This window comes from Mauremys reevesii, linkage group 15, assembly GCF_016161935.1.
Source record: "Mauremys reevesii isolate NIE-2019 linkage group 15, ASM1616193v1, whole genome shotgun sequence".
NCBI lineage: Eukaryota > Metazoa > Chordata > Testudines > Geoemydidae > Mauremys > Mauremys reevesii.
The window spans coordinates 31550690-31576770 of NC_052637.1; the positions used below are offsets into that span (position 1 = coordinate 31550690).

The 26081-nt window shown below is 46.0% G+C and overlaps 2 protein-coding genes across 7 annotated transcripts in view; one reads left to right on the forward strand and one right to left on the reverse strand.

The window, feature by feature from the left end:
- The window catches only part of TMEM104 (transmembrane protein 104), a 63828-nt gene extending 45097 nt beyond the window's left edge, over positions 1 to 18731 (reverse strand). For 2 of the 3 annotated variants that reach the window (XM_039501016.1, XM_039501018.1), the window contains exons 1-6: positions 18514 to 18632; positions 16539 to 16645; positions 12294 to 12415; positions 7866 to 7947; positions 6734 to 6833; positions 6006 to 6086 (exon numbers count right to left, since the gene is read on the reverse strand). In XM_039501016.1, the coding sequence (XP_039356950.1) occupies positions 6006 to 6086; positions 6734 to 6833; positions 7866 to 7947; positions 12294 to 12415; positions 16539 to 16583 (430 nt within the window). In that variant the 5' untranslated portion in view covers positions 16584 to 16645; positions 18514 to 18632. Of the gene's footprint in view, positions 1 to 6005; positions 6087 to 6733; positions 6834 to 7865; positions 7948 to 12293; positions 12416 to 16538; positions 16646 to 18513 lie in introns of all 3 variants that reach the window. The other variant, XM_039501017.1, reaches the window with a different exon arrangement.
- Positions 18619 to 24033, forward strand: NAT9 (N-acetyltransferase 9 (putative)). 4 transcript variants are annotated; one of them, XM_039501030.1, is made up of 7 exons: positions 18619 to 18748; positions 19382 to 19468; positions 20209 to 20318; positions 21613 to 21753; positions 22068 to 22127; positions 22359 to 22453; positions 22558 to 24033. In XM_039501030.1, the coding sequence occupies exons 1-7, from the start codon at positions 18738 to 18740 to the stop codon at positions 22702 to 22704; spliced, it is 651 nt and encodes a 216-aa protein (XP_039356964.1). In that variant the 5' UTR covers positions 18619 to 18737; the 3' UTR covers positions 22705 to 24033. The 4 variants fall into 4 exon arrangements, with proteins under 4 accessions (XP_039356964.1, XP_039356966.1, XP_039356965.1 ...); XM_039501031.1 differs by having other exon boundaries at positions 18740 to 18805; XM_039501033.1 differs by lacking the exon at positions 18619 to 18748 and adding an exon at positions 18835 to 18988.
- The last annotated feature ends 2048 nt before the right edge of the window (positions 24034 to 26081 follow it).

The window sequence follows — 26081 nt, forward strand, 5'->3', positions numbered from 1 at the left end:
TTTCATGCAGGTGAGAGGTGCCAAGCTAGCTGCACTGGAGGCTGGAATCTTCTGCCCACAGGAGATGTACAGCATAGGCAGAAGCAGTACAAGCTTCCTCCCACGGCCCTGTCAAAGAATCAAAGCTTACTGCTAGCCCATTAAATCCCTGGCCTCTCCACTAAGATGGCCCACAAGGGAGACTAGTGACAATTGTGATGATGGCTTTGGTGCCACGGACACCCGCTTGCTAGAAAGTGGACTGAGTGTAACCAACTCCTTTCACATAAGCTACACATCAGGTGGTGAAGGCCGTCTGACATGGGACAGATAAGCTAGCAACCTGAAGGTAAAAGGTGCCCTATTCAAGGAGGAACACCCAAGCCCATTCAGTTCTCTCTTCATTCTCTCCCACTCTTTAAATAAACTTATTCATTAGTGCCAGTGGCACAATTCCTGTGTGGAAAACATCTCACCTGAAGGCAAGAAGTGCCAAGCGACTGGTGAAGTTGAAATGCATTGAGAGTTGCACCCCTGGTGTGCAACACAGCATTGAGGTAGTTTAAAGAAGCCTGAAGACACAGAATACTCTGAATACCTGCTCATTGCAGAGTGGCCCTTTAGCATTGCACTGACTTGAAACTCTGCACCTACAAATCTCCTCAAGAGCTTAGAATGTCAAGGTTGGAAGGGACCTCAGGAGTTCATCTAGTCCAACCCCCTGCTCAAAGCAGGACCAATCCCCAGACTCCTAAATGGCTCCATCAAGGATTGAATTTACAACCCTGGATTTAGCAGGCCAATGCTCAAACCACTGAGCTATCCCTCCCCCTCTTAGCCAGGAGGTTTTAGTCATGCAGAGCTCCCAGGTTCTGCAGGGCTGAAGCTAAGCTTCTTTGGAAGGCTCCTGCAGAGTTTATAAACTTTGAGCTTAGTTTCAACCCTGTGGAGCGTGAAAACTAATTTTGCAGTACTTTTGATGATGTTAAATCTGAGTTTTACAAAAGTTTCACACATTCTCCCCTGCCCACAATGCCATTCATCACAACCAGGTTTTATCTGTCCTGCATTCAGCCGGCAGGAGGAAGACGAAATAGAAAACCTCTGCAACAAAGCTAGTTTTATGCACACACAAAAATCTTAATGGGTCACACACAAGAAACTCTGCTGTTATAAGCTGAAATCAATGAGGATAAAGAGATGCCAAATTACACTGCCCCAACTTTGAAAAAGTGGAGCCAAATGCCTCAGTCTAAACAATACAAAGTAAATCTCAACAGATTTTAGTTCAAAGGCAAGTGAGCTATGAAAAAGCATGCAACTGTTTCACTTTAGCAGGAAAAAAGAAAGCAGCAAGCATTAGAAGAGAAGAGCGTGAGGAGAACACGATGTTTTGACAAGTCTGTGCACAGAATTGGGCATGATGAACTCAAGTTCAAATCCCCAGGGATGCTAACTCCCCGTGGCTTGGGCAAGTCACTTCATTTCGCTGTCTCACGTACGCTATCTGTAACGAGGCTAGCACCACTGACTACCTTGCAGGAGGGAGGATTAATGCTCATACAAGGCTTTGTAGTTTAGAAGCTCTACCATATATTTAGGTAATTCCACTGCACTCATCACTGTGGTATTTGGATGCTACATTCTGTACATTGTTTCTCTGTCTCCCTCTAAACCAAATCAAATATTCTAGCTTTTGTGGCCCACTTGATTAATGACCTCCTGTTTGGAAGGCACCTTCTCTGCCAAAAGAAATCAAAATATGGTCTCAATATTATTACAGCACCAGCATCCCCTACTCAAGTTTAAAAATTCCCCCCTCATATCACTGGATCCTCCAAGATGGTACCTCTCACAGCTGAGGGGACAGCTAAAGGAGAACGTCAGACTCTCTCCGAATATATATGGGGGAACAGAAGGGAGGGGACTGGAAGAAAGTGGGAGGACGTGTAACTTGATGATATGCCTGAGGTACATTGGTGCTGAGATTATGTCCATATTACAGAGCCACAGAAGCAACCTCCAACCAGCTTTTCATTATAAACCTGATTTTGGCCTTCTCTTTTAAGTTTCTTAAAAAGCTGTTTCTCATATATGTTCTGTAGCCATGGGAGGATCGTTTTTCTTTTGGAAAAGTGTGAAAAATGAGGTCCTTCTCTCGGAAACGTCTCCCTCTCCCTCCCGGCCCCATGTCATATTTATTAAAGGGGAACTGCAGGTGCTCAGCCTCTCAGAAAAGAGTCAGGCCATTATCCTAGAAACTCCCAATTTGGGTGGGTTTTTCCCCCACTTGTTCGCAAGGAGAACTAGTGCCTTGGGGCATTTTTAAGATGGTCACATAGGGACAATCACTGTGTAACTCTGAAAACCATCAGATTCCCGGAGCAGAGGGAAGGACAGTTTAAAAAAAAAAAAAAGTTAACCCTTTAGACAGAGCTGCTAATCCAAGATGTCTCAGTTTTTAAAAATCAGTTTCCAGCCCTTTGTGTTGAAACAAGTCCTTAAAACGTAAAGAGAAGGTTAGGGATCAAAGTCAGATTTTCCTAGTAATCCCTCCACTTCTTCCCCATTCAGTTTCCATCCAGTGTAACCGTCCTAGTGGAGGAAGTGCCAACTCCCACCTCTTCTGATGACTGCCCATGCAGTAGCTTTTATGCAGGTTTTCTACTTAGTTCAAGAAACTTATGGGAATAAAGAGTTAAGAAGTTGGTGAACTTGAAACCCCAGATCTTTAAAAGTCTGACTTGCTGATCTCTGGGATGCAACTGTGCACCATCCTGGGTCCCTTTTGGTGCTCTGTGTTGTGCTCAGGCAGTTCAGCTCAAAGAACATGCAGCATTCCCAGCTTGACTTTCTAATCAGCGAAGTTCAGGCAAGAGGTTCCCCCATCTTCTCTGACTGCAGGCGGACTTCAGTGTCAGTTCTGTTTATAAACTGCCACCGACCCTCCCTGATCGATACTTTCATTACTGGACACAAAACGGAAAGATCAATGACTTCCTGTGAGGACGGAGAATGATGAATGTGCACAGAATCTATTATGATGATAAATGACTCCCGGATCCCTGGCAGAGAGAGCTCAACATTGTGACCAGAGAGAGACATGCTTCAGAACAGGCTCCTTTAAAAGGAAATTGGTGGGGGCCCTTTATTTTTCCTTGCAGCCCAAATGTAAGTCCGTCCCCTTCAGAAACCAGATGGAGAATCAGAGGTGGAAGATTTATCCCCAGCTTAACTCCGAGGTTTGCAGATTCACATCCTGTCAGATTGTTAAAGCAGTCAAGGGAACTGAGCAGAGAACTCATTAGCAACAACGGCGTTTTTCCTTCTAACAGGCCAATGAGTCTCACTGGTAGGAATTTGTGACAAAGCCCCCTCCCCCTTCTCTCCAATAGCCATAGAGCCCCCTGACACCTCATCTCTGCCTGTGCTACACAGCATCTGGATCCAAACATCAGAGACAGTTGCTAATGGTACAATCGCGGAGGCTAATGCTTTGAGCTAGTATTTTCAAACTCCAGCTTCTGACAGCCTAGATTTCTCCTTCCCTAACCAATAACCAACTGATCACTGCACAACCCCCTCATTCAGGGCCCTTTGATCTCTGTGGAGCCTTTCAAATGACTGGTGTGCTCTGACAGTCTACAGAGAAGCATGTTTAACTTGGCTCTTCTCTGATCTCTTAGGTTTGAGCTTTTCTAGCAAAAACAGTGGGGGCACCTTTGAACAGGAGCTGAGCAATAGTACAGGATCAGGCTATGACTCCTGACCAGAGAGGGAAAGCAGGAAATGAGTCACAGCTCCCCCATGAACAGTTAACTAGGTCGATCTCCTGTCTTATCTGGAAGTCACAGTGTTTTCATGCTGTGTTCTCTGGCAGCACCACCTGACTTCCTGAAAGAGCTCTCATCCCATCATAGGGACCCTCAACGTTTTTGGAAGGGGCCCTAGCATCCAACTCTGATAACGCAAACTAAAAATAAAACTTTAAGAAAGGGGATTAAATGTAAAGTATTAAGCAAGTAATACGGTATTGCTAGGAAATGTACGGGTAGTTTTTCTTACTCGGGTTAGAAGAGAAGTACATGTACGCCCAGCACCCTCTAGTGGGAGACACTGCCTCGAACATCAGTGATTACAGCTTAAGACAGAGGTTCTCAAACTAGGGGTCGGGACCCCTCAGGGGGTCACCAGGTTATTACATGGGGGGTCCCGAGCTGTCAGCCTCCACCCCAAACCCCGCTTTGCCTCCAGCATTTATAATGGTGTTAAATGTATAAACAAGTGTTTTTAATGTATAAGGGGGGGGTTGCACTCAGAGCTTGCTGTGTGAAAGGGGTCACCAGGACAAAAGGCTGAGAACCCCTGGCTTAAGATCAGCTGCAGCCTCCTAGAATGTAGCCTCCCTTATAATGCCCCCTCTCCAGTACTAGGTATTGTAGTCACCATCATCTTCTCTCCAATACACTTGAAGAGGGTTTGCCAGCAATTTGAAATCTGTGCATGCAATGGCTGACCTGTTGCCCCCTTTCTGCAACATCCCCTTAATCTAGCAGGCTACATAGACAAGGATCCAAAACAATCCTGCTAGGCAGCACGTACACAGCACTCTTCCTCTTCAAAGTGCTTTACAAATATTAATCCCCAGACCACTCCTGTGAGGTAGGTAAGCATTAGCCTTGTTTTAAAAGCTGGGCAAACACCCACAAGCAAAGAGACTTGTCCCAAGGTGCAGCAAATCAGTGGCAGAGCTGGGATTAGAAGCTCCAGGCCCAGGCTCAGACCACACTGCTCGTCCGCCACCATTAGAGTGGGGGCACTTCGAGATCTAAGGTGGGAATTTCAAAATAGCTAAGTGAGCTAGGAGCGCAAGACCCGCTGAAAGGATTCCCATGCACTGGCAGTGGGACTCGCGCTCGCAAATGACTCTGGTGCTTTTGAAAATGCTCCCCCACCCCCAATCCTGATTCTCCATTGAACTCAATGGCATTACATTAGCATAAAACTGGCGTAATACAGTGGAAAAGGCAGCCCATTGTGCGCTAACAAAAATACCGGTGAACAAAGGAACATGCCATTCACAAGACATTTGGCTGCAAGAGATCAAAACTGTCCACCATGGCATCTGTCTGATCGTTTTCGGGCTCCGCATGGTATTTCTTCACTAACACACTATGCTCAGAGTGTCATCTCTCTCGTTTTCTATGGCTTGTATCTCTATAGTGTGAGACTGCAATGTAAAGCTATATTAGCTACCTTTGTATGGTTTTCTTATTTCATTCTAGTTATAGATGTGTTTTCTGTCCCACAATAAAAAGCACTTGATACAAAGACAAGATGGCTGCATCCATCAGGTGTGCATAGGGACCCTTTCAGACTGAAGCTCAGGATCAGAGAAGCCCTAGAGATCACTTCCCCAGCCACAGGCAAGTGCTCTCAGAAATGCTCCTCACTGACCTCCTTCCTTCAGACTGAAGCTAACTGAGCAGGGAAATGTTTGGTGTGCTGCATCTTAACAGTGTCCCCAAGGTGAGAGCAGCACACTTGCTGGCTCTGCTGCTGTGGACCAGAGGATATGGAGAGAGGAGGCGTGAAGAGTCAGGGTCAGAGCAGTCATGCTGGGCAGAAGCAACTGTTACTCCTACAATCTTTATAATCTCCTGTGCTAAGGGAAATCTGCCCATTATGCTTCAGGACTTTTTGGGCTAAACCTATTACAGCCTCTCTGCCCTCCGTTACCTAGATTCTGGTGTAGTTCCCTTGGCTGGGTTGGAAATGAGTCCATAACATCTCGTTCTCTGCAGCTGCAGTGGAGGACAGGCAGTAACAAAAATCCTACAAAAAGGTGTTTGGGGATGGGGGCATGTTTGGCTGGAACTGTCAAGTTGTCAGAATCAGGAGGTTTAGAGGGACCCCAGAATTGATAGCAGCAGCTGCTTCCACCACCACGTTACAAGTGCCCAGGTTTAAGGAACTACCCCATTCAGGAAGATATTTGGGAACCCTTGAGAAAGTGAGATAGTTACCTTTATTGAAGAACATAGAGGCCATCTGACCCATTTCCACCCTCTCAGTGATTTCAAAGATACTGGGTGAGCCACGTCTCTCTGTAAGTTGGAAAAAAGAAAGTTCCGCTCACTCTCCTTGATGAGCCAAAGGAAGGACAGGCACCATCTGGGGACATCCCATCTATCCTGTTAACACCATCCAGGATACACACACCCCTGCCAGACAGTCTCCACACAGTTTATAGGTTTCCAAAGCAAGACGTTTATGCCTCAGTGACCAGATGGAATTGTTCTAGGTAAAAAGGGAAAGAAAAAGCTTCTTCTGTTTGGAAGCAACAGAGTAAAACTAGCTTCATCTACTAGTCCATCTTGAAAGCCATAATGGTATGAACTAGAAGAGAGCTCGTGGGATGTGGAACTCATCTGTCACTAAGGGCTTGTCTATTCCAAAATAACTGTTCTTGAATAGCTCCATGAATGGATACTCTTATTCTAGAATAGAAAGGTCTTGTTCCTGTTTAGCTTAATCAATTTTCATGGAGCTGTTCAGGAATGGTTATGGTGCTTTAAATTCACACCCTATCTTGATTCAAATTAACTTTCAAGTGTAGACTAGCCCTCAGGGTGAAAGGTGGAGGAGAAGAGTCTTACTCCACTTACAAGAGGGCAGTTGTAAAGGGTTTGGTTTCCACAGAAGTGGGAGAGACCTTTCCTTCCCTAAGTGGCAGCAAAAGCTGGATACTTACGAACTGACAGGATAGGCCGCGTCTCTGATCGTGCATAGCCATCTGGGAGGAGAACATCACTATCAGAGACCCCAGAAGAAGAATCTTCATCGTCGTCTTCCTAGAAGGTAGGAAAATGAGTGCAACTGCCCAGGTTCTGCTCTGTGATGTCTGCTACCTAATGCACAGCTTGCGGCAACAGTACAAGGAGGCTGAAACAACCCAATGAAAAAGCCTCACTTCCATGTGCTCATAGCTAAAGAGAGGGGGACTGGAAGGTACAGACCGGTGAGCACATGGGGAGATGGCAGGGAACCATATTTCCTGGTCTTGGAACGTGGGGAGGGCACTCTGGGGATGGAGAACAACACTGGCAGGGCATTATGAGGTTAATGACGAAGCGAGCTACTCTCTTTCTGGGCGGGACATATACACAAGAGCAGGAAGTCCATTCAGTAAAATCATAAAGCAAGCTTGATGCAATGAGTTTGTAGATTTGGTGTCCAGACTCACAGTGTGGGCACCAGATTACATTTTCTTAAAAACCCAAACCTTTGCATTTCCCTAACTAGGCAGAGCAGGAAAACCCACTCCACAATTCCACCCCACCTACTGATCGCGATTAAAGTCTGACCAAAAAATTATGCCTTGTACTGCGTCATGAAGGCCACTAAACCCAGGAGCTGACAAACCCAGAGAAGGAGTAAATTCTACAGTCAGGCCAGAGAGAATGCCCAGCAGGAGTCCCTAGAATATGACCCCAATGACTGATAACGAGAGCGTTCCAGCTGGATCAACGGTGGCCTGCAGCGGCTGGATCTCACATAATTTATAGACCTGAACGCACCTTGAATGATGGATTGCTCTCCCCAACTCCTCTAAAGAGCATCTCAGGCCAAGACCAGTGGTATTAAATTGGGAGCCATATGGGCAGGGTGGGGGATTTTTGAAGCAGAAAAAGAAAATCCTAGGTTTTACGAGCAATACCACAGAGAACAACTGTATTTTATATGAAGACGTTAAGTACAGTGGAAATTTATTCCTTTATTAGACTTACTAATGAGGCGAGGCAGAGCCAGCACAGTAATCTGAGGAGAACCCTTAGGGACTGAAGAATGATAGAGATTGGGAAATAAAAGGCCATGACACAAACCTTGTGCTTTTCCATTCTCTTCCAACGCAGCTGGGCGTTAGCAGCGGCCATGGCTTCCATCACAAATGTTGTAGTCATGTAACTAGAAGGGAAATTAAATTTAGCAATTACTAATGGCTAACAAGGACAGCAGAATAGATCACTGCAAATTACTTTGACTGGGCTTTCCGAGGGCAACAGGCTCTCCGTAGCTCTGGTACGTGCTGCAGTCTCCAAGCTGTTGCTGAGTAAAGAATGAAGAAGTGCAGAGGAGATTTTCTAGGGTTTGGGGAGTCTTACATTTCTTATGTGAAGTTAGTGTTGGAGAGATGCTGGACTGACAGATCTGGGAAATGAAGCATCTTTTGTATGGAACAGAGAACAATGCAGACAGTGGCAAAGCAAGATTCTGCACTGTCCCGCTAGTACATGGGACCATATTTAGAAGCAAGCATCTCCGTGGCCCATTCAGCCCTGGGACTCTGATGAGATTGCCCCACGGGTGTCAATTGGGATGCTGTTCTGCTAAGAGCTGGACTGAGACAGAGTTTAACAACTCTAATCTTGTAACCTAGACGTTCTCACGCAGTAGTGAAAACAATGGCACAGAGCCCTAAGCATCGAAGTTTGGAATTTTTGGACTCTTTAGATCCACAGGCAGGACTGAATCCTGACAGGGCTGCCCCAGTTCTTCACCTTTCTGACTCAGATAAATGAAGTATTGTGTAGTTCACTGTGCGAAGGGTCTTTAGGGTGAGACCTTCTAAACCAGAGTCCTGTCTGTTATGTGTAGCTACTAAAGATCCCCTAGCATATTTTGTAAGAGTAGGGGTTTGTCCCAGCGCCCTTCATCAGCATTCTCCTCTTCCTCTTTTTGTACAAGGAGTTCTACCACAGCTTGCTGCTGTCCTTCAACCCGGAGACGGTTGCATTTCAGTTGTGCTGTGTAGGCGCACAGTATGATGCAATTTGGGATGTAAGGTACCACATGGATGTAAATATTCATAAGAGTACTTCCTTATTCCTGTTTTGCAAGAATAGAAACAGGCAAGAGTATGTTTTTTCTTTTGTAAACTAAAAACCTGGAGACAGTTGTGGTTGCTTCCTGGTATATCATCACATCCAGGAGACGATCTCTTTTGTTGTTTTAAAGTATTTTTGTTTAAGCATCTGGGGCCTGGTAGGCCCATTAGTCTCACCCAAAATGCTTGTGTTAAAACAGCCAAATAAAACCACAGTTAGGTGCAAATATCAGTAAATAAAAGGAGCCTTTTATTTCTAAGATTATGTCAGAGGTGATCAAAATTTGACCAACCAAAAATGCACTGGAAATTTGTCAGGAGCATGAAGCCTGCAACTAATTTGCATAAATGGAGCAGGCATCTGCCTATATCTCCAGTACGGGGTATGGCCCACGGGTTACATGCTATCCCACTACAATGGGGGCAGGCTTCTTAGAGGAAGATGGAGCATCACATGGTAGGGTTTGTAATCCTGAGTCAGGTTCCCCCATCTGTAAAGTGAGAATAATACATACTTCCTTTCCTCACAGTACTGTTGTGAGGCTTAATCTTTTGGTGGCTGTAAAACACTGCGAGACCCTCAGAAGGAAGGTGTTACTGAAGGGCAATGGTTTATTATTGTTGCATATTTCAGAGCGGCAAGCAAATCATAGGACATACACCACCAATATTGCCGGTGACCGAAGGAGGAGTTAAATAACGAGAGGGAACTTTTTTTTAACTCAATGCCAAGGAGATGGCTAGAATCACTCACCCATCGAGGTCCCAGTTCACCATTACAATCTGCTTTGCCGCTTTCAGGAATGGATTGTCATTGTCTCCGCTAAATGACCATTTTAAGGTTTCTTTCCCCTCTACCGCCCTTTTAAATAAAACTAAAATCAATCTTATTTAAGGCTCAAACACAGTTTCTTACTGCTTCATGGACTGAATTCATTTATCAAGTTCAAATGAGAAATTAGATTTGCGAGGATAAAAGTACTGCAGCCCCTTCCTGGACTCCACACAATGATTGCCCTGTAGACTCTCACTGCACTGAAGGTTCTCTAGAGGTTATTAGGGAGTCAGAAGAGCAAATGCAGGAATGAAAGCAACAGGGGAAATAGGCTCACAAAGCACTTAGCACCAGTGGGCGACATTTCAAGGTTGGCACAAGAGCATCATGGACGAGCCAGCAAAGTTTGCACCCCCTGCTGGCACTAAGATATAAACTGAGGCAGAACCAAAGCAGATGGTAGGGAGCTCTGTACATGGGCTTCATGCTTTGGAAATAAGGTTTTTAAAAACAGATTGCATCTGAATCCAACAGTCACTTATACTTCCAGAGTTTATGTCCGTCAATAATAATTAACCAGACTTTTATAGAGCACCTCTCAGATTTCTTGTAGTTTACAAATATTAAGCCTCAACACTCCTGGGATTTACAAAGATAATTTAATTCACCACGGCAATGCAGTGAAACATGGACTCTGTTTAATAGCCAAACAGCGCAGGACAGGAAAAAGTTGTATCCACTCAAAACTGCAGAAGGAATTGAGATTGGCAAATGGAGTTATCCATAACAGAATTTGGCCAGGACACCAGGATTAACATCCCAATACTCTTACAAAAGTGAGAGGGGACCTTTCATGAGCACCAGTGATCCAGACAAGGCTTTACATCTCATCAGAAAGATGACACCATCAACTACTGGAGTCTCCAGGTTGAATGTATAGATCACACAACTATAGCAACAACCCTTAGCTCCACCTCCTGTGCTGCAACTGCTGCACCAGTGCAGAGGAAACCAAGCTGAAGTCTGGTCAGCTTCAAGTCAGCCTCAGAGTTTCCAAGATCCCAGACTGGTGAAGGGGAGGAATGAGGTAGGCATAGTTTTACAGGGAAGTTACTTCCTCCTGGTAGCAGATGGGAGATTCAGCAATTCACAGATTGTGTAATCACTACCAAACTGCGCTCCTCTGCAACTCTACTCGGGCATCTGCTTAAATTGCTTGTACCCAAGAGCCATGGGGTAGATGGGTTTGAAGGACCCAGGTGATCTTTTGATTATTCTAATGTCTTCTCAGTGCAACATATCTAAAAGGTTATGGTCCATACACAGAAGTGACTGACATATATGGAGTTTATAACCTGAGTCAATCCAGATTCAGTTCAGTTCTAAAGCCAGAGCGTGCTGATTTCTGCAGACTCAAAACAAAATTTGAAAATTCCATTTGTCTGTGGTGAATAAGTAGCCTTCCCTGTTAAGCATGGGTGCCAAAGACTGTGAAGTTAACCTTCCAAATGTAGGTCAGTGCAGAGTTGCCTCCCTGAATCTCCAGGCAGACAGAGCTCCAGTGCCCCTTGCTCAGAACCCTGCCAGGAGCCAAAGTGAAATTGACATGACAGGTCAGTTTCACGGCCACTATTCAAAATGCAGTCAGCAGACATGAAGTTGTCAGGAATCACATCAACTTTGTGATGCTGCTGATTGGGAAAGATTCATTATCAAAGAGACAAGCACTGGAGTTATCCCTGGGGGGGAGGACAACCCCAAAAACAGAGGCTGGTGGAAGGGCAGAAGCTCATGCTTCAGGGTTTCAGCTGGCCACCTGCAGGGGTCTGGAGGGGATTTCCCTGCCCAATATATTCTGGAAGCCTCAGGGATGGCCCTGGCTGGAGATGGGAGATTGGGTGTAGCGGGCCAGAGCTCTGATGTGACATGGAGCATTCTCTCTCTCTCTCAGGTACTTTGGCTGGCTGGTTCCTACTCAAATGCTCAGGTCTAACTGATCGCCGTATGTGGGGCTGGGAAAGTATTTCCCCCCAGGTCAGATTGGCAGTGAGCTTGGAGGTTTTTCACTTTCCTCTGCAGTGTGTGGGTGTATGTGTGTCACTTGCCAGGATCATAGTTTTCCTGCTTGGGGGGCGGGGGGGAGGCTGAGCACCTCAGTCTCTCCTAGTCTCTGACTGTAGCACATAATAAACTAGTCTCCCATGGGCTGTAATGATTTGGTCTTATTTGAGTTGCTGGGTTTATAGAATGTGAGTGCTGGGTGGCATTGGTGGCCAGTGATACACAGGAGGTCAGAACAGATGATCTGGTGGTCCCTTCTGGCCTTAAACTCTATGAAGACCCTCTGCAATGCAGCAGCCAGAAGGCTCTAAAGCGAGCAGTGGAGACAAAGTCCTCTCCCTTCCACCAGCTAGAGGAGATGTAGCTCCACATTGCAGACATCCAGTAGCCAGAAAGTTGATATTAAAACTACAGCCTCTAAACAGGATCCAGGTGCAGCACAATTGTGAAATCCCAGCAGCTGGGTGGCAGAGCGGGCTGGGCTTCTCACCAGCGTGCTGCTCCCAATTTCTTACATGTAGCCCTTGCAATAAAACCAAGCCACACTCCCAGCATGCTGAAGACAGGCAAAGAGAGACACCAAAAACCTACCTCATGAAGCCCAGGAACATTATGAGAATGAGGCTGACGAGCCAGCCAGCGGTGGCAAAGGCCTTCGGCATGGTTAGGGCTCCCGTACCAACGATAAGGTTGAACATGTAAACCAGGCCGACCTGCAATCATCCAGATAATCAGCGTTAGAGTCTGCAGCCGCCCTGGGGATCAGCTAAGATAACTCGCTGACATGGCAGGTTGTGTGTGGGAAATGTGATCATGTCTAGGAAGGATAAGCACAAGGTAAAAGTAAATACAAGTGGAGGGGAACACTCAGAGCCAGAAAGGTCGTGCAGTGGATTAGAGCACTAGCACAGCACTAGTCAGGATTGATGCTCCCTCCAAATTGGTTCTGTTTGCAATTTATGGAATGTTAAAAAAAATGTCTATTAAAGATTCCATCGGACTCCATCACAATCACCCCACATTACGACAATTTAGTACCACGATCTCCTCTGAGGAGGGCCCCAGGTCCATACATGCAGGAGGTGCTATGGGTAAGGAATGGGATGCACGAATAGAGTTATACGGTAGAAGTCTGTACGCCTGCCTGCACTATGCCTAGCTGAGGACAGAACGATCCAACCTGATTTTCATGAAGCATGAAATTCATTTAATTATATTTTTTAAATGAAAGGAAATAGGAATTTACTGGCTGGATAACCAATCAACAGCTGGAGAGAGAAGGCACCTTCCAGCCACCCTGGGCAGAGTCAGGCACTGAGACTGTGGGGTTACATACAAGTCTCATAGGCTCCAGGGATTAAATCTTTACTGACTAGCACGAATGCAAGAGGCATCATCACCACAAACAGGCTGCCATAGTGAAGTCAGTGTTTAACCTGAAACCGAAAGTCTGGAGCTGAAATAGCCTGAAGCACTAGACACTTTCAACTTCCATTGTCCTACCACCATTCTTCGTAAAGTATGGCTGAGCCAGCAAAACCAGATCTGCTGAGCAAAGGAGACTGGCCTCCAAGCATCATGTGACCTATACTATTGGACAATACTTGTGGTTGGAAGCCCTCAGTTTAGTGCACATAATTCACTTACTCCGCATCTTTGTGCTTGGAAGCCCAGAGAGAGAGGGGCCCTTTGCAACAAAAGAGAATGGATTGTGTCATGATGTGGCCCACTCATGTTTCCTCAGAGTCAAGCACGTCCTTTATCACAAGCAGTTTTAAGGTACAACATGCATCTGAGGCCTAATCTAAATACAAAGTTGCACTGGTTTAACTAAAGATGCAATTTTAAACTGATTTAGTTAAAATGGTGTAACTCTGCGTGTGGACACCCTTCAATTGATTTAACCTGGCTTATGTAGATGTAGATACAGCCATAGCCAGTTTTAAATCAATGTAAGGGTGTTCACACAGGGATTTGCACTAGTTTAATGTAGACAAGCCCAGAGAGTTGAAAACTGGTCAAAGTGACTGCCAGATTGGAGGCTAGGAAATAATTTTCCTCTACGCTACATGACTGAGTTCTGTCTTCTTCCTCTAAGGCACTGCGCAGGGATCGTAGAAATGGTGGGCAATTCCTCCACAACCTACTCCCTTCCACTGCACAAGGACTGGCCTATCCCATTTCCTGTTTCACTGTTTCTGTTCTAAACTGTTCCCACTTCAGTCACATGTAGTGCGTAGGGTCATCATAATGCAAGTGGTGGAAAAGAAACAGACCCTACCTGCTGTGCTAAAGGAGGAAGATGAAGACTGAGCAAAGGGAGGGGACTCTGCCCTCCCCTTCTTAATGCAAACATGGTACAGGACATACCCCGAGAGTCTCCTCGCTTCCCTGTAAGATCATATGAGAATTTTTGTGCAAATGAGAGAGAAATCCACATGTAGTGCTTGGGGTGGCCAGACACCACAGGAGCCAAGCTTGGAGACATCATACAAAACACAACGCCAAGCCTTTTTTGTTACACTCACAACGAGACACTACACCTTTTCACTGCAAGCATGAACATCAGCTGGTCCACCAAAGGACTAAAATGGAGCCTTCCCGGTTTGCAGAAAGCCTGCCAACTGAGTGACAAGAGTCTGTCATTTCCTGCATACATCCCCTTGTGTTTGGAGTGCCCAAGGGCCTGACTCACTCTGCAATGAAGGACACTTGGACAGAAACCCAGGTGATTTTTCTTGGTTTTGGTTGAACAGATGCCAAGACTGGCATCGTGTTACTGTCCTCAGACTCTGGGGCAGTGAGAGCCCTGCATCCTAAGAGGAAATGAGATAGCTACAGTTCCCTAGAGCTCAGACTCCAGGAGATTTCCGCAACACTAACATTTTGAACTCTGCACGTAGTCAGAAAAGCAACTAAAAACAACATCCCAGGGTTCCCTATTCCCCCTCAATGGCAAAGATAAAATTGGGTTGGCTTACTGAAAAGATGACTTCGCCAATGTCAGTACTGAAAATTCACTTAAAATGAGGAAATCAAAACCCATTAAGAAGAGAGTAGTTTTCCTTCTCAACATTGGTGAACCAGGACTAAAGCTTTCAGGACCTCAGTGTTTCTGCTCTTGGCAAGTCACAAAATACTGGACCTTGAGAACGAGCTTGACAACTACTTTATTCATGAGTTTTTTAAATGTTGACTAAGAAAAAATGTCAATAGTTGCAAGAAAAGTTGCTGCCCTGCTCCCTTCACCTGCTTTTAGCTGCCAATTTTCTTATGAGCATAATGCCCAATTCTACCCTCAGCTTTTGAGGGTTCCTAGACTCAAGATTAATGTTTTTAGCATTTGAAAGTTGAGATTCCTGGATCTCAGGTGGTGGAAAGTATTTGTTCCATCTTTAATGGGCCTTGAGATAACCACTAAGATCACATCAGAAATGAAGCTCTGGGGAAGTAATATGGGATAGTGACAATTTTATTATCTGATATTTTGTGAACCCCATTAGATATAAAAACCAGCATTTCCGGTGGTGTACAGAACTAATTGCTAGCATTGTGGGTTCATGAACTATCTGATCTTAAAATGGTCACTAGTGCCTCAGACTAGCCAGGCAATTTTAATACGCAGGAGTTAATACAGCAAATCCCACACTTCAGAATAGTATTTTAGATTCCTGAGCTATGCGCTGCCATTATATCATCACTGTAATAAATCAAGAAATCCAAATTTAACTACTAATGTTGAGATTATGCATAAAAAAGAACAGACTCTAGTTTATGCTCACATAGCTGTATTGTCTTTGCAGGGCCCAGGTTGAAGAGATGTCAGGTCTAGTGTTCTGAGCACAAGGCTGAGAGACAGAAATACCTGAGATTCTAATCCCTGCTCTGGTAGTGACTGTCACTTTACTTCAATGCCTCAGTTTCCCCATCTGTAAAATGGATATTATACTTACCTCTCTCATAAAGGATGCTGTAAGGACATCCCATTGAAAAATCATGTCTGTCTGATTTTTTTTTTAATTTATCATTGTTACAATTAATATATATAAGATGACTAACAAACAGATCAGAGGAAAAAAGGTTTCCTCCCTTAAGCTTTCACTTTGTTTTTTTATATTTGACAATGCTTTGTAGATAGTGAATTTCAGCGTCCCACACAGCTACACCTATTTGTGCAAGTCTTTCACACAGGATCAGGGGAGAGGAGGAAAACTTTTTTTAAAAATGTGGATGTAAAACCATAAAAATGCGCAAGAGGGCTCAAGGGCAGGTGTACTATCAAACTACCTGGAACTCATTTTTTCAATCGATTAAGTATCAGGCTGACGGTGTCCCTTTAAGATTTGTAGAGTAACTGGCGATGTAAAACAATATGCAAATACTAAGCATTATAACTGATTATTTAAAACTAGTTTGTATCAGTGAACAGATGCGTCTTAAAAGACATATGGACCAGAGACAGGCAGAAAGGTGATGCCATTTTCACATTTCTGACCATAAATACAAGTGAAAAAAAGGACCAAGCCAAACTTAACATATGAAGTCTGAAAGACAGGATGAAAGTTTTCTAAGCTAACTCACCAAACTCTAGATACTTTCAAACTCCCAAGTGGCCCTTGTTGTGGTAATTCAAACCAAGATCCCTTGGGCAACAAGCTAAACATGTTCTACTGCCCTTATCCTAATATCTTCTAGCATTCCTTGCAATTCTGACATTGATTACCCTGTTCACTGGGAACCAGGAAGATAAGTAACAACATACCCTGAGAGTAAGCAGGGTTGTGAAGAGAAGATAGTGAACAAACAGCAGTGGTGCCTCCCAATGGTAATACTCACGTAAGGAGAGTACAGCTCCCCTGTGTCGGTAATGCCACCCGCCATGTTTGAGGATAGAGGGGCCTGGAACGGAGAAGCAGGTATCTTCTGTCTCTGCTACGCCTGGCCTAAAGAGACAACATGTCCAAAACTGGTTATCATTATCAGCAGCTGCTCATGATGCCACTGAAAGACCGATGGACAACAATGGGCAACCCATTACTGTAAACAGAAGAAGATTTGAGCAGAATTGCAGTTGGGACTCTCTCCTGCTCTGGGATATGAGCACACCTCCAGATGCCCCCTCCTCCAACACACTGTCCTGACACCTGCATTCAAAATTCTTTACTGCTTTGATAAAGCGCACAAATGTTATCAGATAGCCCTACTCTTTTTCCCTGAAGATCAGATACCTACCAGTTACCAACTGCAAGAAGCCGTCAGTGCAAGACAGGAGCGGATCATTCCATAATTGTCCTGTTCTATACTCTCCCCATGAAGCTCTGCTATGGGCAACTGTTAGGATACTAGGCTAGATGGACTGCCTGACCTATTATGGCAGCTCTTACAGAATGTACCAACCTTACTGAAACGGCCACCAAACCTGGGATTTCCACTAACCCACTCAGTAGGAAAACAATGGTTCTATAAAGGATGATCTAATCATACTATCACTCAAATAATAATCAATATGCTTTAGAAATATACTGCCACCACATGAGTTATTCTGCAGATTGCTACAATAAAAAACATCCAACAACACCAATCTCTCCATATACTTAACAAAAAACAGCCAGCCAATATTCTGAATGTAGAAACAGGATACACTGAATTATATATACCTAGGCCTCCAAAATAAAAGCATTTGGCGACTTCTCAATAGCTATAAAAGCATTTGAAAAAAAAGCCCTCTGAAGAATTTATAAGCCATTAAATAATTACAATTTTGCAATAAAATCACTACTCCAGTTACTTGAGAACTTAATCAAACTCATCCTACTATATAGGAGAAAAGGTTTGGGTCCTGTCTTAACAACCAACTATGCCAGCTGGCACAAATTATCAGTACAAACTTTCTCCAAGCCCATGCACAGAAGAATATTCAACTTCTGGCACCACCTCAATCACAACAGTAAACATCCCCTCCTTCCCCTGCAGCAGAGCAGTAGAGAATGAAAAACTAAGATCAGCTAACAAATATAACTCACTCCTAGATAACGATCCTGTTCTGAAAGTGACAATATTAATCTCCAGTTCAATGGAGCAAACAACCCGACCCAAGACAGTGATGCTAAAAACACTACAGCAAAGCCTAACACAAATCAAAACCAAGCAAGACTGCTACAGAGCCAAGCCCAGAATTATCATGCCAGCAGACATCTCAACATAGAAAAATGTGAAACTCTAAGGCAGACTCTCCTCAAACACCCAGTAACAATAAAATAGAGGTGGGAACAAGGAGAGACAAAGCAAAGAGAAAACCCATGTGACACAGACTCATTTGGAGATACCTTCTACTCCCTTGTCCAAAATACAACCCGGGGGGTGGGAGATGAAAGGGAAACATCCCACTGAAAAACATCCACCCAGCAGACACACCCCATTTCACCAAGAGACACCCCCACCCCTTATATCCCACCCCCAACCCTCCAGCACTCACACGAGCCCTCCCACCCCAGAGCCCCCACAAGACCCAACCACCCCCCTCCCACCCAACGCCCCCACGCTGCCCAAGCCCCCCAACTCCCACCCCACTGTCCGAGCCCCCAGCTCCCACCCCAGAGCCCCCACCTCCCACCCCAGAGCCCCCACGCTGCCCAAGCCCCCCACCTCCCACTCCACTGCCCGAGCCCCCACCCCACTTCCAAGCCCCGCAGCCCCCACACTACCACCCCAGAGCTCCCACACTGCCCAACCCCCACGTCACCCAGAGCCCATCTCGCAGACCCTCTCCATACCACGTCCCCGCCCCACAGGCACCTAGCTCCTCCCGTACCTGCGCTCCCAAGGACCCAGCCGGCACACCCCAGACGCCGCCCTCATACTGTGGAACATACAGAGCATGCGCGAACTCACCGCGCAGCGGCAAGGCCTTCCGCACGCGTAACGAGGCCCCTGCTCCGCCGATTGGATGCGCTGGATCACGTGCGGGAGCGCGAGCCGTCCGGCCGCACTCGACTCGGTGGCACCCGTAGGCTGGAAGCGGAGTAGTTTCTGCGCATGCGCTCTAGGTGAGGCACCCAAAGCAGTTTTTCACACTACGCCGGTCCGCAGCGCGTCGGCTCGAGGTGCCTTGTAGCCCCGGGACCCCACGGGCTGGGGAGACCCCGTTCCCTGCTAGGGCTAGATCCTCCCCCGGGGCTGGGTGTCCCCCTCAATTGCCACCCATCCCTACTGGGGGCTGGAGGCTGCCCGTTTCCTTCCGCCTCCCCTCCTGCGGCGGGGGCGGTGTCCCCCGCGGCTCGGTGCGGGTAAATGGCTGCTCAGCGCTGACCCGCCGGACTGGGGACGGTTTTTGGGGTGGGGGGCTCGTCTCTTGCATTTTCTCATTGTTTTGCTTCTGCCGCACATCGTGTCTAGTCAGTTTCACAGCTCGCCTCTGAGAGCAGGCACTTAGCCAGCGTCTGCTCTGCTGAAAAGACCAGGATAAAACCCATTGGGGGAGCAGAAGAATGTGTGCGTGTGTGTGTGGGAGTTGTAAGGAAGTGTAAAAAAAAATAAAGTTGCAGCCCATTATTTCAAGGGGTCTCTATGAGACAGTGAAATTCATTGTAGTTACTCAGGTTCAAGGAACCGCTGTTGCTGGTGTACTTTTCCCCAGGCATCTTTAAAAACTTTAGTAAATTACTTTGTCTCTCTTTCAGGTTGAGGACTATGAAGATTAACCAGAACACAGTCTTACAGGGGAAGAAGGTGACCCTGGTACCATACACCTCTGCTCATGTAGCCCGGTATGTCGCTTACACCCTCTCTGACATCTGTTTAAATTTTTAAAATTCAACTTTATTTTTAAGGGAATTTAGTGCTCATGGAAGGCTCTGGCTTACCAGCCCTGGGGACTGAAATGATCTCTTTGTCTGTGTAAGTGGCACAGCACAAGCAGCAGCAGTATGGCTTTGCCTATGTTGGCTTGCCCTTATTGCTTGGTTCTGCTCTGTGTACAGCAAGTGTCAGTGGTGATGTTGGTTTTTCCATGTGGACACTTGTCCAGTTAGAAGTGGGCTGGACCCACTAGTTCATTTCACGTTGGCCACCAAACAGCCATCGGATATGCTGCTGTTTCAGTGCTCACTATAACCTTTTCCCAATCGCTTGTGAACAGTGAAACTTCAGCTCATGAAAACTGGACTGGGCTTTGAAGAATTTAAATTTTAAGCCATCAGTGTGTAAACTGCAGACTTGGATGATTGCACTCTCAGTGCAAAGCAGACTCAAGGTGAGGTGTCACGCACGCCTGTACTAGTCCCTTCATTTGTGTGCCTGTGTGAAGGAGATTGTGTACTGATTCCTGTGTTATTTCAGGAAGTTAAGTGAGCCTTGCAGCCCCTGGCCAATGGGGCATTTATAGGAGTTTGTAGTCTCCTGAATAGGTTCATGGTAGGGGGACAGTTTGACCCTTAAAGGTTTCAGTGGAACACAACAGGTGATGTTCTAAATAGGTCTGCATTCTGTTTGTGGCACTCTCCATCAGGTACCATGAGTGGATGAAATCGGAGGAGCTACAGCGACTGACCGCATCCGAGCCATTGAGCCTGGAGCAGGAGTATGAGATGCAACGCAGCTGGCAGGAGGATGCAGATAGTGAGGCATTTGAATGTTCTGCAAAAGTGGGAAGGTGTAGTGAGCACTTCCGCCTCACTGTTGTTAGGAGTTTCTGGCAGGTGTGATTCTGCAAGCCTGTACTGTAAGGGGTGTGAGCCATTATAGCAGGGCAGTAGCCCCCCCCTAGAGTTAAGGGTGAGACTAGCTTACTGTTTAATTTCCAGGTTTGTTCTAAATGCTCTAAAATCCACGTGCTTAATCAGATTGTCTTGAAAATGGATGTGTCTCGGGGATGGGGAGTAGGGGTAGCGGTTCAAATTTGGGGTCATTTAAGGAATAGGTTCTCAGGATATAACCCTCCCTCCCTTAAAAATTATGTAACATCAACATTGTTGGATCTCTCTGTCATCACCTGAACCTCTGAAAACCAGTAAATGCAGAGTTAAAGTATAGGTCCATTTGATATTTTGGAAGGTATGAGGTACCACTGGTCAAACGTATCTCAGCCTTAAGTTTTTGGGTAGTGAATACATATGGCTCTTGTGTATACACACACTTATTCAAGGGATTGGAGGAACACGGGCTGCTGAAGGTTTGCTTTATCCAGCTGTTAATAAAAAGAATAATTTAAGTTCTTAATATCGCTTGAGCAGCAGCCATCCAGTCAATTTCTGTAAAGAGCAGAGATCTGAGAACGCAATCCTTGTAAAGAGGTGAGGGAGGGGTTGTGTTCTCCCTATGGAATCTGACAATTTATAATGACAAGGTTTGGATTCATTGGCTGGATTGTTTGCCTGGTTCTATTAAAGGTTGGGTGAGTGACTGCCCATAAAATCTAGTACAAATATATAGTCACAAGACACTGAGGGTGAGAGATACCTGAGGTTAACCCTTGTCTTGGTCAGTGGTGACAGCATGGGAAGACAGCCTGAAAGGAGCCAAGGGAGAGACTGGGTGACTCAATGGGTCGCTTCAGTCTCTTATGTTCACATTCAAGGTTCTTTGCCTGAATTTACTGTAAAAGGTGATGAAGTGGGGAAAAGCTAATCCACATTAATTTTATATATTGCATCAAGTTAAAGTATCTGTGTGAGCCCTGAGGCCATGCAAACTGAAACCAGCATAGATTTTCCAGGGTGCTGCTGGTATTTGGCAGTCGTGGCAAGCATTCCTGCCTGGCCCAGGAGCCCTGATTACTGGTTCATACAGGCTATTACTACGTGCAGGATGTTGCTTCTCTGCCCACTGTCCATCTTTAATGTCATACTTCAGTAATTTGTGAATGATTCTTAAACATACCCTGTAAGTTCTGCTGCTGTCTCATTTTCCCCAGAATGCACATTTATTGTACTGGACACTGAGAGGTGGTCTGGGCACGCAGGTACCGAGGAGGATTGCATGGTGGGGGATGTGAACCTGTTCCTCACAGATATGGAGGATCCAACAGTGGGAGAGATTGAAGTCATGATTGCAGGTACATTAAACACAGCCTCAGGCTGCTGACACCACTGTCACCCTAATGCCACCCTCTGCCTTGCAATAGCTGTTAGGTACGAAAGCACCTTCATGCAAATAGGTTTAGGGGGATTCTGACGACTCTCCTCATCTGACATTGGCTACAGCTAGATGGAAAGTAGGCAGATAACATACAAGCTTCCTGCGCTCAGAGCTCTACTAGTACAATTCAGTCCTCATCTGCAATCCCCTTTTTGCTAGTCCAGCACATGACTGAGTTACAGGGTTTGTGTTATACAGATGGACACCAACGTCTGTTCTTGTCTCTTTTAGAGCCCAGCTGCCGTGGCCAAGGGTTTGGCAAGGAGACAACTCTGATCATGATGTTTTATGGTAAGGATGGCTAAATGTGGGAGGACGGAAGTGATGTGACGGGGAGACACTGGCACATGGGCTCCCATTGGCTGCTCTGCATATGTGGAGAGGGTGGTGGATATATACCAGCCCACGTATTTAAGGAGCATGGGAATCTTTGCCAGTCTGCAGCTATGACATAATGCAACGTTATGGAGATACATGTGTGCAGTCAGGGGTTCTTATCTCTCTTTCTCGCTTCTCCTGTAGGAGTAACAAAGCTGGGAATTACCAAATTTGAGGCTAAGGTCGGACAGGAAAATGAAGCTAGTATCTCCATGTTCAAAAAGCTTCATTTTAAGGAGGTAAGGTACCAGCCTGTTTGGGAGAGATGGAATTCTCCCCTTTTGAAGCAGCATTTAGCTAATGCCTGAGATCGTTCTACGTTGTTCTCTTACCTTGTATATAGGTTGCCGTGAACAGGGTCTTCCAGGAGGTGACATTGAAACTGGATGTGAATGAGCAGCAGAGACAGTGGCTCCTGGAGCAAACTAACCATGTGGAGGAGAAAAAGTATAGTGCATTGAACCTACAGACCCGTGCCTCTGAGACCTGACACCTCTTCCAGAGGCAGGCAGTCCACACCCCTGCTAAGTCTCCAGGGAGGAAGGGTTTGACAACATTACTGAATGCAAGTATGGAAAACACCTTGGTCCCAAGAGTGACTCAGCCAACAAACTGCTTTGTTATTACTCCACATACCTCGTGTACAACCTGTGAAATGCTGATCTTCCACTGCAATCGCGACAGAGCATCTACAGCGGCATTCCTCTGAAATAGTGCCTGGAAGCTGGCATGAATGAACAGATGCTAACAGGTTAAGCATAGACGTACATCTTGACTGGGAATGGCCCTTTTAGCCACAAAGCTCCCTCTGTCCTGTTCTAGGAAGGAACTGTCTACACCTCCAGGGCCTATAAACTTTAGTGAATTGACCAGCAATGCTGTCAGTCTGTGGATGAGCAGAGTAGATTGGGTTCCTAGCTAAAACCCCACCATCCTTAGCAGAGTTCCTAGTGTCACAAATGAAGTCTGAGCCACAGGAGACTCTGGCCTGCTTTGTCACACAAACTGACACGTACAATGTGACAACATGATCTGGTACGTAAAGTAGCTCGGTTGCCATCCTTGGCTGGTAAAGTCGTGGTTACAAGATTTAAAAAAAAAAAATAAAGTACGTAAGACTTAAACCAGTGGGGCTGTCCATGGATCTGCTAGACAAGTTGTTACTATTCCAGGTACTGCAGGCACCAGGCTTTCCCCTCCTGGCCTCTGTGCTTAGTCCTGGGGTGCCACCATTGGCGGCTGCCCCGCCATCCACCTGTGCATGCTGAAACCCATTGTGTAGCTTGTGCTCACAGTAACCAAGAACTGTGACAGCTTAATAGGAGAGGCCGAGACAACTAAGATGTGAGAGGGGTTGAGTGCCCTCCTCTCCCACTGAAGTGAATTTGAGTTGTGGGTACTTGATAAGGGACACCTGGCTGATTTCCCTTGAGCCAGCAATGGTAACCTACAACATTTCTAAAAGGTTAGGAACTAATGTGCTAAACTGCCAGCATGTAAAAAGAGGGCAATCAAAGAGGATGGAATCAGAGTACTAAATTACCTCTGTGCATCAGACTTCACCAGAGGATGATTTTGGATGGGTAGAAATGCCTGTCTCAGTGCTGCTTGGTACAGGTACTGAAAAAGGGCCACTGCTGTGTCAGGGAATCCATAAAAAGGTGAGTGAGGAAATTAAATTGCACAGAGGATGTAAAGAATAAAGCAGCTGATCTGCTACGATGCTTATTTAAAACCATCTACATTACAAGACAACTGGAGAATGGCTAACCTGGAACCCAGCCTCTAAGCGAGCAATAAATAAAACCTGTGGAACTGACTGCTGCAAGGTGGTGTTGACACTTCTTCAGTCTCCAAACCAGGATTTGTGCTCAGGTGAATAAGAACATGCATTCTGATACTGTAGTAGTCGCCACTGGAGTTGGGAATTTTTCAACGAAATGGTTTTTCATTTAAAAATGCCAGTTTGTTGAAACCAGAACTTTTTGTGGAAACGTCACTTTTGATAAAACTGGAGTTGGCAAGGTTTGTCAGCTCCAGGATGGAATTTCTGGTCAAGAACAGACACCCCTCTAGAATGGATCAGTGAGAGCAGGGCCTCAAACTTGGGTCTCCCATATCCCAGGTAAATGCTCTAATCACTGGGGAGGGGCAGGCGGTGGTGTTTTTTCACGCTTTTTTGGAAAGGTCTCAGTTCTCTTCTGCATTAGAACAAAAACAAATTTTGAAGCCTCAGCTTTTTATGAAATGGAAAGGATGGTTTCTGACCACCCCTCCTTGCCCATCAGAAGTGATAATGGGTTTCGCCCTTCGTATAAAACTGCTTTTCGAAGTGGGACAAGCAGTCTTGGAAAAATAGTCTCGTTCTCAAAGGCAGCTCAGTGCTGAGCCTGGAACCTGTGCTTACTGTGCTCTGATAAGATGGATGAGGGGGAAAAAAAGTGCCTCATACTTTGAGGTGGTGTCCTTGAGGGTAAGCATTGCTAGCAACCCTCCTCCATTCTTTGACTTTCTGAAAAGAGGCCTGGGGCCGCTGGACACTGTTGTAGAAACGTAGTGGGGGGGAAAACCCCTACTTTTATTACATTGCATGGAGGGAAAGACTTAGAATGGTGCTAACTTTGTTCCTCCTCTGTGATATTGAAGTGAGCTAAGGCCTGTACTCAGGGTCTGGAAGCTAGCTGAAGTCAAACATTACATTCTAATAGAAATAAGTAACCCTTGTCCCTATAAATGGAGCCATTATCCGTGTCGGGCATTATTAAAATTAAACAGGCTCCATAATGGACAAAACCAGGGGGCAATCTGCTGTTCCCAAACACCCCTTGGAGGTGCATATAAACAACGTACCCCTGCACCCTGCCCTCTACCTTACAACTGTTCCTTGTGCTGGGCCTGAAACTGTGCCGGACAGGGAGGGAGAGAATGGCCTGTGGTTTGGTATGTGTGTCACTAGAAATTCTTTCCTCCTGCTCACTGGTGTCAAGGTCCTGAAGATACCTGCTGCCCTGTGTTTGAGTAGTTCAGTCCTCACTTCTTGCCGGATTGAGGGGCTGAGAACACAAAAGACTAATGCATCTGTGTGGCTGCCAGTAGCTGGGTTCCCTTAGCAGTACCTCACCCTGTCTAGAAGCACTAATGAGGCCCAGCCTCTTTCCCTGACTGAAGGATGTGACATGAATCATGAACTTCCCCCACTGACTCCTGGAGCCCTGCAACCCTTCACAAAGTCATATCCAAGTGAGAGTTATGAGCAAAGAGATAAACTCTGATGACATCCTCTCCTGCCCAAGCAAGTGCTTTCACCCCACTGGAAACAGAGCTGCAGAAACGTAACGGGATGAGGGACAGATGCAGTTTACAGTCAACAGGGAACTCAGATGGTTGGAGATCTTCCATTTCAGCTTCCTGCTGGGCTTCATCTAAGAGGTACACAACAGACATCCCTGAACACACTGCCTCTAGGTGATGGGACCGAAACTGCAAGGCCTATAAATCAATGAAGGATTAGGGATCAGGGTTCTTTGTATTAACGCTGCTATGATGTGTCACACCAAGAAAGTTAGCTGGGGCAGTGGGTTGTTCGGGGTAGGAAATTCTGATTCCTAGATAAAGGCATTGAGCGAGGATAGGGAAGGCCTCAGAAGGCGACCCTGGAAAAAACAGGAACAGCAGACACGGCACAACCACTCCAGTGGCCATGCTTCAGTGTCTACAGGAGGAACAGACGGGGGAGCGCACAGGACACAGTTCACAAAGGGAATGAATGGGCACTTGGCAATAAATACAGGAAATGCGACAGCCAGGTGCAAGTAGCTGACATAACAGCTGATTGGACAGACCAATGCATTCAACCATTCCTGCCTT

Bases quoted from the DNA above. Each gene is read 5' to 3' on its own strand.
- NAT9 (XM_039501030.1), top strand. The intron at 22,128-22,358 runs GTAAGGATGGCT...CTTCTCCTGTAG, and splicing joins TCTGATCATGATGTTTTATG to GAGTAACAAAGCTGGGAATT. The intron at 22,454-22,557 runs GTAAGGTACCAG...CCTTGTATATAG, and splicing joins AAAAGCTTCATTTTAAGGAG to GTTGCCGTGAACAGGGTCTT.